Source organism: Magallana gigas, chromosome 7, assembly GCF_963853765.1.
Source record: "Magallana gigas chromosome 7, xbMagGiga1.1, whole genome shotgun sequence".
Taxonomy (NCBI): Eukaryota; Metazoa; Mollusca; class Bivalvia; order Ostreida; family Ostreidae; genus Magallana; species Magallana gigas.
In genome coordinates, this window is record NC_088859.1 from 21,956,425 (window position 1) to 21,971,462 (window position 15,038).

The 15,038-nt window shown below is 37.5% G+C and overlaps 3 protein-coding genes across 3 annotated transcripts in view; 2 read left to right on the top strand and 1 right to left on the bottom strand.

Moving 5' to 3' along the window:
- Nucleotides 1-3,195: 3,195 nt before the first annotated feature.
- LOC105347346 (tubulin alpha-3 chain) lies at nt 3,196-5,669 on the bottom strand. The gene is made up of 3 exons (XM_011456382.4): nt 5,528-5,669; nt 4,946-5,168; nt 3,196-4,423 (listed from the first exon to the last, which is right to left on the bottom strand). Exons 1-3 carry the CDS (start codon nt 5,528-5,530, stop codon nt 3,294-3,296), a joined length of 1,356 nt encoding a protein of 451 aa, XP_011454684.1. The 5' UTR covers nt 5,531-5,669; the 3' UTR covers nt 3,196-3,293.
- Nucleotides 5,670-6,066: 397 nt separating this feature from the next.
- LOC105347347 (tubulin alpha-1A chain) lies at nt 6,067-9,144 on the top strand. Its single transcript, XM_011456384.4, has 3 exons — nt 6,067-6,205; nt 6,508-6,730; nt 7,832-9,144. The coding sequence occupies exons 1-3, from the start codon at nt 6,203-6,205 to the stop codon at nt 8,959-8,961; spliced, it is 1,356 nt and encodes a 451-aa protein (XP_011454686.1). The 5' UTR covers nt 6,067-6,202; the 3' UTR covers nt 8,962-9,144.
- Nucleotides 9,145-14,440: 5,296 nt separating this feature from the next.
- Nucleotides 14,441-15,038, top strand: part of LOC105347348 (microtubule-associated protein futsch) — a 31,826-nt gene continuing 31,228 nt past the window's right edge. The window contains exon 1 of the mRNA XM_011456387.4: nt 14,441-14,578. The gene's annotated coding sequence lies outside the window, so the exon portion shown is untranslated. The remainder of the gene's footprint in view (nt 14,579-15,038) is intronic.

Sequence of the window (15,038 nt, forward strand, 5' to 3'; positions counted from 1 at the left end):
TTAACACCCCCCATGTGTCCCAACCCTACCCCCGGGGGTCATGATTTTCACAACTTTGAATCTACAGTACCTGAGGATGCTTCCACACAAGTTTCAGCTTTCCTGGCTGTTTCTGAGAAGAAGATTTTTAAAGATTTACTCTACATGTTCCTATGTTAAACTTTGACCCCCCATTGTGGCCCCACCCTACCCCCGGGGGTCATGATTTTCACAACTTTGAATCTACAGTACCTGAGGATGCTTCCACACAAGTTCCAGCTTTCCTGGTCTTATGGTTCGTGAAAATAAGATTTTTGAAAATATCTCGAAAATTTTCATAAATTCCTAATTATCTCCCTATGCAAAAAGGCGTGATCCTTAATTTTCACAAGCTTGAATCCCCTTAGGCTAAGGATGCTTTGTGCCAAGTTTGGTTGAAATTGGCCCAGCGGTTCTTGAGAAGATGTTGAAAATGTGAAAAGTTTACAGACAGACAGACGGACAGACAGACAAAATGTGATCAGAATAGCTCACTTGAGCTTTCAGCTCAGGTGAGGTAAAAACGGTTGAATACTAGTACACATTTTATTTTATTCAGGTTATTATTGAAGGTTAACTTTGCTCTTGGGCATCTAGATAATTATGGAAGTAAACCATTACTATATAAATAGTGTATAAGTATACTGAGTATTAAGCCCATAGTTTTATTAAGCCCATACATAATCAAGGACTATTATGGATCGGATACGTAATCTATTGTAAATAAATGTAACAGTGAGTTTTAAGGTATCTATAAGATACTTATGTTATATAAACGATAATACAGTACATGTATTACTGGCATGCAATACAGTATATACATGACTCACCTACAACTGTGGGCTCTAGGTCAATAAATACAGCCCTGGGGACCCCTCCCCCCCCCAAAAAAAAAATGTGGCCCCACCATACCCATTGGGGCGATTATTTGAACAAACTTGAATCTACACGATCTGAGGATGCTTCCACACAAGTTGAAGCTTTTCTGGCCGAATGGTTTTTGAGACGAAGATTTTAAAAGATTTTCGCTATACACGCATGTATATATTCCTATGTAAAAATCAATCCCTCATTGTGTCCCCACCCTACCATCGGGAACTAAGATTTAACAAACTTTTAATCTACACAACATTAGGATGCTTCCACACAAGTTTAAGCTTTTCTGTCCTAAGAATTTTTGAGAGGTAGATTTTTAAAAGATAGCAACAAATATTTAATCATTTTAAATTATCTTCCATTTAAAAAGGGTGTGGCCCTTCATTTGAACAAACTGGAATCTTCTCACCCAGTGATGCTTTATGTCAAGTTTGGTTGAAATTGGTCCAGTGGTTCTGGACAAGAAGATAAAAATGTGAAAAGTTTACAACAACGACGACAACGACAGACAACGGAAAAATTGTGATCAGAAAAGCTCACTTGTGCTTTCAGCTCAGGTGAGCTAAAAAGACCTGCGCGTTACCACTAAGCCCCGTGTAAAACATTTTCATAAATTGTCTTTTTAATATGTGTGGCTATAAAAATTATTGTATGAGAAAACTCACTAATAGAAATATTTGTCTAATTTTTGGTACGAAGACCACGTAAACCCAAATTAATCCAATATGTAAACGTGTACTATGATACCTGTAGAACTTAAGTTTTGTCGTTTTCTTTTTATTTAAAGTGGTCAAGATCGCCAAATATCCAACTTTTTATTGCACGCCATTTTCCTATACTAGTATATCCCAACAAAACCTGAAGATTTTAATGATGTTGTGCAAGATAATTACGATAACACCCCTTTGTAAGGTGGTTATTGTGTATTTTGCGTTTCTTTGAATATATTTTAACTAAATATTGTATAATAATGAAAATGCCTGATGCTTGCAAAAGCGCTATATTTTATGCGAAATCAAGTGCGCTATATTTCTTTGTTCTCAACCTTATTTTAAATATAGATCTGACAATCCGAAGTAAACAATATTTTTATATTTTCTATTTCCATCGGCAACTTAAAACATCCCAAATCTCTGAGCAACTGTCTGTGATAATTAGCAAAGGTCAAGGTCTCGGGTCGCTAACAGAAGTCAAGGTCAAAGCATCGTTTCTAAATATTTGAAAATTAAGTGGGAATCAGTCGACCTGACGGTGCTTATTTCAAACAGTAAAAACATTGTACTGGATGAGTCGTCAGCAAGGTCGTGATCATGCGGTAACTGCATGGTGACCGACGGATAACTTGTGTCCAGATTTTTAGAGCTTTGGCTCGGTGCATACCAAACACATCAAATTTTTGGCCTTTTTTCAGACACATGGAAACTAATTTTCTAACCCTGGAAGGCCATTTTCTTAATTATGACTATCTCAAATAAAAAGATTATTTATGCTCGTTATCCCTAATAAAACTTGGTACTATATGTAGTACTTTTAAATACTGTATACATTAAAAAAAATACCTTGGGTAATATATATGTAGTAATGAACTTCATTTACAGCGAATTATAGAATACCGGTAGAGTTTTCAAAAGCTTGCTCAATATGGTACTCATTTTGGTCAGCAAAGTATCACACTAGGTTTGAATCAAGTCATGTGATTACATGTACATGTACTCAGGTATGACAGCAATAAAGCCAGTTATTTCTGGTAAACATTTGCACCTTTGGATTTTATTTGTTGGGAATATTTTCTCTATCCTGTTATCCTACCTTACTGCAACATTTTTTAATTAATTAAGCAGTCACAGCACAAAAAGACTGCTAGTGCTGTTTTTGTTTCACCAGGATCAGGTAACCAAAATGTCAAAGATTTTTTGCAGGAAAAATTTACCTCCTTTATAGGTTATAGTTTCTTCAGAAATGTCTTAAATTACGTTTTTGAAAAAAATCTGCTGACCAAATTGAATACTGTGAAATTATTTAATTTTGTGGGGTCAATTTTCGTGGATGGCTTTAATTTTACAGGTTCGTGGGAATGTGAGTTCGTACATATCTACAGAAGGAAATAAGACCTTTTTACCCTAAATTTATCAATTCATGGAGGATTTTATTTCGTGGATGAGAGGTACCCAGAAATTTCACAAAAATTGAGCCACTACGAAATCTAATGATTCCACAGTACCCTATTAAGCAATCCAACAAGCTACTTAAAACTCACTGGTATTCTGTAATTCGCTGTAATGAAAGAAAAACCATGCATAATTCTTGTAACAGGGTTTAATTTAATTTCAACATGATGGAAAAATAGAGAATCCCTGAATTATGGTTCATATAATAATATCAAAAAGGTTGGAACACATTTAGTATTCTTCTCCCTCTTCATCTTCTCCTGCCTCCACGGAGTCGACGCCCACTTCCTCATAGTCCTTTTCCAGGGCAGCCAGATCTTCACGGGCCTCGGAGAATTCACCTTCCTCCATACCCTCTCCCACGTACCAGTGGACGAAGGCTCGCTTGGCATACATCAGGTCAAACTTGTGATCCAGACGAGCCCAGGCCTCAGCGATGGCAGTGGTGTTGCTCAACATGCACACGGCACGCTGAACCTTGGCCAGGTCACCACCAGGAACCACGGTGGGTGGCTGGTAGTTGATGCCAACCTTGAATCCAGTGGGACACCAGTCCACAAACTGGATGGTACGCTTGGTCTTGATGGTGGCAATGGCAGCATTGACGTCCTTGGGAACAACGTCTCCTCTGTATAACATGCAGCAAGCCATGTACTTGCCATGACGAGGGTCACACTTCACCATTTGATTGGCTGGTTCAAAGCAGGAATTTGTGATCTCACCCACAGACAGTTGTTCATGGTAGGCTTTTTCTGCAGAGATGACAGGGGCATAGGTGGCAAGAGGGAAGTGGATACGAGGATAGGGCACCAAGTTGGTCTGGAACTCGGTCAAGTCCACATTGAGGGCACCGTCAAATCGGAGGGAGGCGGTGATGGAGCTCACAATCTGACCAATCAGACGGTTCAGGTTGGTGTAGGTTGGGCGCTCAATGTCCAGGTTACGGCGACAGATGTCGTAGATGGCTTCATTGTCCACCATGAAGGCGCAGTCCGAGTGCTCCAGGGTAGTGTGGGTGGTCAGAATGGAGTTGTAGGGCTCTACTACAGCGGTGGAAACTTGAGGAGCGGGGTAGATGGAGAACTCCAGTTTGGATTTCTTGCCATAGTCCACGCTGAGACGTTCCATGAGCAGAGATGTGAATCCGGATCCAGTTCCTCCACCAAAACTGTGGAAGATAAGGAATCCCTGAAGTCCTGTGCACTGGTCAGCCAGCTTACGGATTCTGTCCAGGACCAAGTCCACGATCTCCTTCCCGATGGTGTAGTGTCCACGGGCATAGTTGTTGGCTGCATCTTCCTTCCCCGTGATCAACTGTTCTGGATGGAAGAGTTGGCGGTATGTGCCGGTACGTACCTCATCTAGATAGAAACATGACAATTAGTAACTGTTTTAGTGTGATAAATACGCCCTAAACTTTCCTTCATTTGATGTAGCCTAATTTATTTTCTAACCTCGAATATTTATCATGATAATAAATACCCAGATACATGTATTAATATAAAGTGTTTAAGAGCAGAAAAGGATATACCACGCGAAATTTAAAAAACGAATGCATTTAGGTCTATAGGGACAAGCGAAAACTAAATGCTAAGAATATCAATATATGCTTTGGTGAAAAGATGTATTCTAATAATCATTAGAAATAGAAATAATGATTGTATATAATTTTTCAATAGATTTTTTAATCAAATGATTTTACAGATTGAAAGCAAAAGGAAGTAAATCTTTAAGAAAAGGAAAAGATATTATATGCATCCCGATTCATTGAATTTGGGGCTATTTATTTTAGAGTAAATGTAACAGTGGGTTAAAAGGTGTCTATTAGATACTTATGATTAAACAATGATACTATTGGTATACAATATACTACAATGACTCACCTACAACTGTTGGCTCTAGGTCAACAAATACAGCCCTGGGGACGTGTTTGCCTGCCCCAGTCTCACTGAAGAAGGTGTTGAAAGAGTCGTCCCCTCCTCCAATGGTCTTGTCACTGGGCATTTGACCGTCCGGCTGGATTCCATGTTCCAGACAGTACAACTCCCAGCAGGCATTGCCCATCTGGACTCCGGCCTGGCCGACGTGGATACTGATACATTCCCTCTAAAAACGAATTTTTTTTTTTTTTACGTTGTACAACTTATTTTTCCAATATTTACTTCCTTATATATTATAGTGACTAACGATATAACATAAGGCCGTGGATAGTAAAATCATATGTTATGTTAGATATTTCAACATTTAAAGTCGATAAACTAATCCAATGATGCCAACGCCTGATTTTTAAATATTTTAACTACGTTTCGTTATTTTCCTTTACACGTGTCGAGGAATTCGTAATGCAGCGCACATCACATGCCGCCAAAAACGCCTACCTTTGTCAATTATCTCTAAAATAATTTACACAAAACTTACTTATATTACAACTTCTGTAAAAATATTATTTTTATATATCTACTTACCATTTTGGTGTTTTCGTAGAGTTACAGTGGTGACCGAGAAAAATAAACAGATTTTCGTCTCACACTGCGATCTGTAACGGATCAAGTGAGAAAGATGGAAATTCCGCGGCTTTTCGCTTGCTTTATATATGCCCTCGTTCCGTTCAAACGTGGACGATCCTAAAGGGAATGATTTCATTGGATGAAATTGATGTAATGTTTTTGTCTGCTCTGTCTCTCTGTCTCTCTCTCTCTCTCTCTTCTCTCCCTCTCTCGTTTCAAAACTTGAAAAGAACATTAGCAATGAACACAATGATGAAATTCATGACCAATAAATAGACGTATCATAAATCGAGTTAAAAATAATATAACGTTACGATGATTCGTGGTCATACTGGTATGTAATATTTTTTTTACAATAATTAATGTTTAAAGCCCCGCCTTCCATTGTGACGTATGCTTATTCGAAACATTTCTAGTTTTCTTATGGTGATTCAATGAAAAAGGGAGAGGTAATCCGACTTCGGTAAAATCGCAAGTGACGTTGAGATATGCAGTGTTGGGGCCTCATGAGTATATAAGCAAGATGAATGAACCAGTACCTCGCTTTCCTCCAGACTCTTTGTTTAGTCACTCACGAGGACTTTTCCTTAATTTGAGACTTGCTCTTCTCATCCTTAAACTTAGCTTTCCAACATGGTAAGTTGTTTTCTCAATCATTTGTATAAATTTAATAAAGAAAATTAAGGAAAATTTCATCATAGTTGCACGTATCATATGTTAATTTTCGCCGGCCGGCGGTGAAAAACCACTTAAAATATCCGTCTTATTTTGAATTCTTCGCGTTCATATACTTAATTTTCTGTGAAAAAATGGTTTTTGTCTTAATATATTATTGACATAAAATAAACGTCGTTGAAATAAAAGCCATCATTAATATGGCGGGAACGTACGCGGGACAACGCCCACGTGTAAAAATGTTGACTTTTTTCACACTTTAGAGGGAATGTATCAGTATCCACGTCGGCCAGGCCGGAGTCCAGATGGGCAATGCCTGCTGGGAGTTGTACTGTCTGGAACATGGAATCCAGCCGGACGGTCAAATGCCCAGTGACAAGACCATTGGAGGAGGGGACGACTCTTTCAACACCTTCTTTAGTGAGACTGGGGCAGGCAAACACGTCCCCAGGGCAGTATTTGTTGACCTAGAGCCAACAGTTGTAGGTGAGTCATGCAAATGGATTTTTACCTTTATAATATATAAATAAAATAATATATATTGTGTCTATTTTTTTTCCATGGATGATCAACTTTTAATTATCAGTTTATTAAAAACATACAAAATCCAATTTTCACTTTTTGGGGTTTTTGATAGGGGGTTAAAAAACCCAGAATTGTTCAAAACTATGCATAGTGGGGGTGAAAACATATGGTCAGGTCGTATGAGAAATCATGACTCATGACCTGGAGCTCCCACAAAATCAATGGTAGCAGACAGCCAGCATACATGCAGCTGTTGAGCAGCAGAGCTTTTTTCTCATTTTTTACTTTCATTTGAGAATGCTGTTGCAGCGTCAGATGAAGATTAGTTAAACGTTGGTTCTTGATAAGTTCCACATGTGTCAAATGCGGCGCTCTGTTGGGAAGCTGCATTTTAAAACATTTTAGTAGATATTGCCCCGATTATTTTCTTCTAAAGAGTTGTACAGATGAAAAATCTTGTAATGCAAAGAAACAAGCCTTTTTTATCATTAACATAATTGGTAGGGATTACGATTGTAGACGATGAGTCATCTGCACCATGATGCAGCTTGTATAAAATATTGATTGATTTTATTCTGCATCATACGATAATTATTGGAGGCAGACAGCCATTGCGGTAGATGGGGATGAAAGTTTTAAGAGAAGGAAGCTATTAAATCAACTCATGAAACCAATCATTTCTCTGACTTTGAAATATTAATCAAAATATCATCTATCAGAATTGAGTGTTGGGATTTAATTTTACACAGTGGACTTTCAATTTAAGTTTTAAATAATTGATCCATATCGTCCATCAAAGGGTGTGATGTGACACTATTACACACTTGTACCACAGATTATACAACAATTATGGTTCTCTTCTGGCTGGTTTTTTTTTTTTTTTTTTTTTTTTTTTTTACCAGAAATTATAAATGATATGATCTCTTTGGGTGATATAATTTCCTTCCTCTTTGTTCTTGCTCTCCTGATTTTGCCTAATATCAGGAAGTTGCTCTTTGTGCATATTGTTTTATATCTGCTGAAGTTGATAATTTCATCTGCAATTTCCTTTTTCATCAACAGATGAAGTACGTACCGGCACCTACCGCCAACTTTTCCATCCAGAACAACTTGTGACAGGCAAGGAAGATGCAGCTAACAACTATGCCCGTGGACACTACACCATCGGGAAGGAGATCGTGGACTTGGTCCTGGACAGAATCCGTAAGTTGGCTGACCAGTGCACAGGACTTCAAGGATTCCTCATCTTCCACAGTTTTGGTGGAGGAACTGGATCCGGATTCACATCTCTGCTCATGGAACGTCTCAGCGTGGACTATGGCAAGAAATCCAAACTAGAGTTCTCCATCTACCCCGCTCCTCAAGTTTCCACCGCTGTAGTAGAGCCCTACAACTCCATTCTGACCACCCACACTACCCTGGAGCATTCGGACTGCGCCTTCATGGTGGACAATGAAGCCATCTACGACATCTGTCGCCGTAACCTGGACATTGAGCGCCCAACCTACACCAACCTGAACCGTCTAATTGGTCAGATTGTGAGCTCCATCACCGCCTCCCTCCGATTTGATGGTGCCCTCAATGTGGACTTGACCGAGTTCCAGACCAACTTGGTGCCCTATCCTCGTATCCACTTCCCTCTTGCTACCTATGCCCCTGTCATCTCTGCAGAAAAAGCCTACCATGAACAACTGTCTGTAGCTGAAATCACCAATGCCTGCTTTGAACCAGCCAACCAACTCGTCAAATGCGACCCTCGTCATGGCAAGTACATGGCTTGCTGCATGTTATACAGAGGAGACGTTGTTCCCAAGGACGTCAATGCTGCCATTGCCACCATTAAGACCAAGCGTACCATCCAGTTTGTGGACTGGTGTCCCACTGGATTCAAGGTTGGCATCAACTACCAGCCCCCCACCGTGGTTCCTGGTGGCGACCTGGCCAAGGTTCAGCGTGCCGTGTGCATGTTGAGCAACACCACTGCCATCGCTGAGGCCTGGGCTCGTCTGGATCACAAGTTTGATCTGATGTACGCCAAGCGAGCCTTTGTCCACTGGTACGTTGGAGAGGGTATGGAGGAAGGTGAATTCTCTGAGGCCCGTGAAGATCTGGCTGCCCTGGAGAAGGACTACGAGGAAGTGGGCGTTGACTCCGTGGAGGGGGCAGAGGATGAGGAAGGAGAAGAGTATTAAACTGCTTGTTTCTGATGAGATTAAATTTCCTTTGTTAGGGAGTCGTTTATTTTCAGCTATATTAGCATTAGAAATTGGACCATGACAATCTAAATCTCTCAAAAAGTGAATTAAATTTAATAAAAGTATTAAATTATCAAAACAAATGAAATTCTGCTGATTATAATAAATTAATGAAATTCAGTTTTGTTTACTTGTATTTCGTAATTTATATTTTTTAGGGGGTTGTTTTTTCTTTTTTTGGGGGGGGGGGGGGTGTTACATGTAATATCCAAAAGGGAGTTATATAAGCAAATGGGATTCTTGCTCAACTATAGATTTAAAACCATTGTTGAGCCATTACCTATCTAAAAATTCTAAACCTGTTAGTCACATCTCGTATGGAAGTATATAAATAGATGTACGCTTCTTTCTTGTTTTCTGTACACTGAAAGATTGACCCCGAAACTACTGGTGGATGACATTGTTATACGCCACGTGGCCACCAGCTGTGAGCCTGCTTTCCTCATTAGAAAAATATACTGCCGCTAAAATGCATTTGTTTATTTTTGATACGGATACTATAAAGGAATTGTAGTGGACTCTTATCTCTCCTATGTTTTATATGGATTATTTGGGGATAGCATGTCTTGATAATTTATCATATGATGTGTAATCACGCAGTTGACTGATATTTTCATAAGTTTATATTATTAAAAACAGAAAACCAAATATTGAAAGTCCTTATACAACGCACGGGGGATTCGTACCCAACACTGTTCCATACACTCCCTTAAAGTCATTATGAGCGGGACCCCCTCCCTTCCTAAAGAATTCCCGGAGCGGGATCCGAGGGATAATTTTTGTTTTTCAGTTTGGGGGGGGGGGGGGGGGGTTCACGGGTCTGTTTCGGATTTTTTTCAAGGGGTCCATACCCTCCTCTAGATCCGCGCTAATATCTTGATAATGCTATACTTTCTTATATTTAAAAAAAGACGGCTGTAATGTATAAAGAGCACTCTGACAGCCAAATCTCGTCCTCCAATTTTTGCTCAAGTATATGTGATATATATCACAAGTGCAGGCAAGTATCAATATTTGGGGGGGGGGGGGGTCACATTTTTTTTTAGTAAAGTAACTTTTCCTTAGATAAACTTATCATTTATATAGATCAATTTTTACGCAAGGGGGATCCCCTCCCCCAATCCGAATTTTAATATAGTTAGGTTTTCAAGTTGGCTAGGTGGTCAGCGAATTCACCATTAGATTTTCCTTAATCTTTGACGTATGATAATTTTAATAATGAATTAACGTTTAGTGAAGAAAAAAAATGAAAATATTTTTTAAAGCAGAAACATTTAGCCCCCCCCCCCCCCCCACCCCATTTTATAATGATGGTGATTTGAATAAGAGTTATGCCTCTTGCCATACAAAACTAAGCGTTCATGGTCGTTATAGATGTGCAATTCATTTACCGGTATACTTGATATTAATATTATACCGGGATATGCAATGGTCAAAGAGCTAGTCACTACAAGTTGGTATTCTTTTTACTGACAGATGGACATAGTAAAGCCCAATTTTAGACCACCTGATCGTCTGTTATCAGCTCCAATGGTCTTATTAAAGTCGAAGCAGCAAGTTTTTTTTTAATTTAACCAATATTTCAACTTCCAATTCACCGTAATCACGACCGAAACTTCAAGACTTTCTAAGATCAACTTACAGTCATCCACCTTCAACTTTCAGTTAACCACGGTTCTCGAACCCTCTCCCTCAGACATCTCAGTTCATTTTTCTTAAAACCCAGGGTTTTCATGGTTTTTAGCTGTTTAAAACATATCATCGTCCCTTAATTAAGGACGTATTTTTGTTCTAAGCCAAACTAGAATAGGTATGCAAGTCACCTCATTGCTTTAACAAAGCAGCAGCTGAAGCTATGGATATTTAATGCCATGGTTTGTTAAACATTATCAGTGAAACTGACAAGAACCAAAGTGAAAGATGTACAGGGATTTAGAAATAAACAATACGGTCAAATACTAAAATAGAATCCCCTCTCTTAATTCATTTTCACCAGCAGCCAGACATCGGATGACCAAGATGAATTGGGGGTTGTGAAAACAGCTTTAAACTTGCAGTCAGTCATGGTCTTCTGTCGGATGCTATGTTATAGTTCGTAGTATATAAATTTGTTCTGACGAGATCTGCAATGAAGCACACAATTTAAGGAACACCTGAACTTGATACAACGCGTGTTTTAATTTACGGAATATAATCAACAGGTATGCTTCTCTGGAGGATAATTGGACGGGAGGAATTTTTTTTTCTGTGTGAGAGAGATGTTTCTGTGTGAGTTGTTATCGTAATCTGCAACACATCGAGGGACCCTCCCCCTAATTTATCCGATACCATGTGAAATACACACACTCTTTATTAATATTTAAACGCCAACAATTGAAAAAGGTAGGTTATAGCAGGGTTTTTTTTCTCATTTTTCATGTTCAATTTTAAAAATGGATGGAAGCTAAAAATGTTCAGATCTGATATCATTCAATGTAGTTCCAATCTGCTACATTGGGGCCAGATTCATTGTGTTATTTAAATACTAATCATTTTTTTTTAATTATAGAACTAAGATTTTTAACTACTAAGATATTTACTGTTATTGTCAATATTCAGATACAGAGTAGGCATGTATATATTCTAGGCAGACTTCATATTCCAATTGTCGGGCGGGGGGAGGGGGGTTAAAAGGATCGTTTTTACACTTGCATCAACTTTCATGCCTGATTAGTTTCGATCAGAAAAGAGGACACTGCTAATTAAAACAAATTAAGTATACATATCATTACAGGAAATAAAAGGGTTCCCCTCTTACTTTGTATATGTAATTTGAGTCTGGTATTTAGATTTTTAATGATTTAGTTCTATGACTTGCAAGGATTAAAATATTTATTTATTAGTTAACTAATATCTTTCAATCAACTAACTCAAATGCCCTACTCCCTCATTCCCCCCCCCCCCCCCCCCTTTAATGAAAGTGAATTACCCGGGCATCAAAATCAGACCTGGCTTTCATATTTACATACAGAAAAAAGAGTCAAACCAATAAAAACACAGGAAATTATAAAAGTAAATTGGTAAATAGCAGAATTTTAAAAATACATTGCAATAAAGCATCAAAGAAGATGTCTGTATATATAACAAAGCCTTCCTTCCTCTGGCTGCAGACACAAGACATCTCTGTCATAAAGATTTACTTGTTACTGTTCATCATGTTAAACACATGTTAGATTTATAAGTTGTTCTCCTGCAGAAACTCGGGGGCCTCCGTTGAAGATGTGCATTTTTTTACCATCAGAATTCCAGTCCTGTCTGAGAATATATGCAGGGTGCTTATATTTTATTGTTGTTCTTGATGGAGAAATGCTTATTTGAACTTATTTTATGGAAAAACGTTTTATTATCTAGAATTTAATGTGATGATTAATTGATTTAATTAATTGTTGGAGAAATAATAAAATAATATTTTTCTAGCATTCACACCTTTTAAAAACTTAAAAATACTTAAAAATATAATGAACATTAATTTTAAAACGTTCACCAAGATTTGAACTTGACTGATCACATGATAAAATCGTGTGAAGCCCGAAGGGCCTCTAAGAAGGTTAAATCCCATACAAACGAAGTTCAAATCGCTGTGATTCTGGTATGTTGTTGAACACCCAATCAAGAATCCCATGCAAAAAATGGATAAAGTATGGTTATCAATATCACTGACTTCAGATTTAAACCTATTTTCTTAGCTATATTTAGAATTTGATCTTCAAATTCAGACCTATGTGGTGTCCTCTTAAATAATATTGTGCCACCAACAATTTATCATTCATGAATTAATGGTGGCTTGGTTGCTACCTACCAGTAACTTATCTCCTCTCAGTTTATGAATACTGAAAGCAAACCCTCTTTGAAACTTCTCCTTTTACCAATGTCAATGAAGTAAAAAAAGAAGTAAGTTTAATTTTCTTCAAATTGCTACTAAATCTATATGTATATATGTTGTACATGGATGCAGTATCTAAATTTAGATATATATAATGTTGAACAGTGTTGCTAGATTAAATTAGTAAAGGGGATTGATATGAATTTTGGCTTGGAAGACCTTATAAAGTGTGCTATATCAATACATGTATATCTGCATGCTTCTTGTTGGACGGGTGTTGATGAATTAAATTTGGGTTAGGAATCAGCAATTTTGCTGTATTGTGAAGAATTACAAATTTGAACTTTGGCTTTGAAGTTTTAAAAATTTAAAAACAAACTTATGCTTCCTAATTTTATGGTCGCTGCATTGATGAATCTCTTTGGTTAGATTCTGAAGAAAAAAAAAATTATGTTCTGTGTGCAGGAAAAGATCAGCACCAATTAAAGTAAGTGACATTTCATCAGTTGTATACATGTATAACTATATTCATGTCAAAGTACACTAACTATGGGTTTATACCTTACTAAGACTTGCAAATTCATTAATGAATTCCAATGACCCTAATAAATAATGAAAGCAATGGACTGTTGGCCCAATATACAGCCATGATAGAACATTCAGCAGGTGGACAATGCCAGTTAAACAAATTCAACATCGTATTAATGATGAGTGTAGATTAAATAAATTCTAATGAATGGGATTGTATGCACGAAAAATGTGGATGTCTATATTGTTAGTTTGGCTGCGTATACTATCTCTACATATGGAATTCATTAATTATTGCAGAGATACTTATATAATCACTGGTGATTTCAAAGGATTCTCTCTCTTTCTCTGTCTAGACAGTCTCTCTCTCTCTCTCTCTCTCTCTCTCTCTCTCTCTCTCTTGCCCTCACTCTCTCTCTGTCTGTCTCTCTTGGTCTTGCTCTCTCTCTCGTATAATTTCTAATAACGTAGATGATAGAAATTCTTGCTTTATAATAACTGTCTTCATTTTACATGTAAATAATGAAATTAAACTAAATTAAACTGAATTGTTTATAAAGAAAAAATATCTATGCTAATTACTACTTAATTATGCATGATAGATTGACATGGAACCATATCTATCCAACATGCACAGAGGAGATACCTAGAGGACAATTACCATTCAATCTGTATTCATCAAATGTTTATGGTATGTTAAGCAAGCTAAAGACAGGTATATTTTCTTCTTCTCCTTCTAGGAGCGTACTCTTGCCTTTTTGATATATTTGAAACTGTCTTGTTTTGACACACGAATTGTGCGGTGCACCGGAGAAACCGTGGCGGGTCGGTCGTCATTAGTTGGTGGGGGGCTGTTGTTTCAGACTGTCTTTATTACGGCACTAGAGGTTTGCACATCGGCAAGTCTGCGAGGATGATATTCTGCTACTTGATAAACAATCTTGAGTGGCTGCCTTAGGATTCCATCTGACAGTCACTATAGTGGGACGCGCACTCCGCACAAAAATGCCACAGCTCCCGCAGAGACCAAGAATTGGCAAGCTTTGATTCTGTTGGAGAGGTGTGAAATCTTAATATTTTTTTTTTCGTTGTTTTGTATTTTCAAGGATAAAATAGTTTTTGCTACTTTCTGGGAAAGGACAATTATCTTTTTATGCAACTAAAGTAAGTATTTTGTGGTTTATTTTGAACACCTTTGATCATAAATACAATCTCTTCTCCTAGTTTTTCTTTCCATTTGATCCTTTTCTGCTTAAGTGCCACTATACAATGTATTAATTTTCTTTTAAAATAAATCTTGAATTGAAAATAAACGAATTAATTTGATTGAATTATATTTAGAAAAGTTTGAATGAATTGAAATGTCTTAATTAATATTGATATTTTAATATAAGACCTTATTAGTGTTATTTACTTTTTTATTCATTATCAGTAAGAGAGGAATGAAGCATGCAGAGGTTACAGAGTATTATGTAGAAAGGGGAATAACTTGATGTACACATTTTATTTCTTCATACTAATACTGGAGTCCAAATCTGAATGCAATCATGTTGTTTCATCATTGATTTGTCTTCTAAAAGTGAAATTTTGTTTGGCTCACAAAATAAATGCAATTCTTATAAGT

What these genes read in the sequence shown, in the direction of transcription:
- LOC105347346 (XM_011456382.4), bottom strand. An exon ending in CCTAGAGCCAACAGTTGTAG is followed by an intron (nt 4,424 to 4,945) that starts GTGAGTCATTGT and finishes GTTTCTATCTAG; the next exon opens with ATGAGGTACGTACCGGCACA.
- LOC105347347 (XM_011456384.4), top strand. An exon ending in CCTAGAGCCAACAGTTGTAG is followed by an intron (nt 6,731 to 7,831) that starts GTGAGTCATGCA and finishes TTTCATCAACAG; the next exon opens with ATGAAGTACGTACCGGCACC.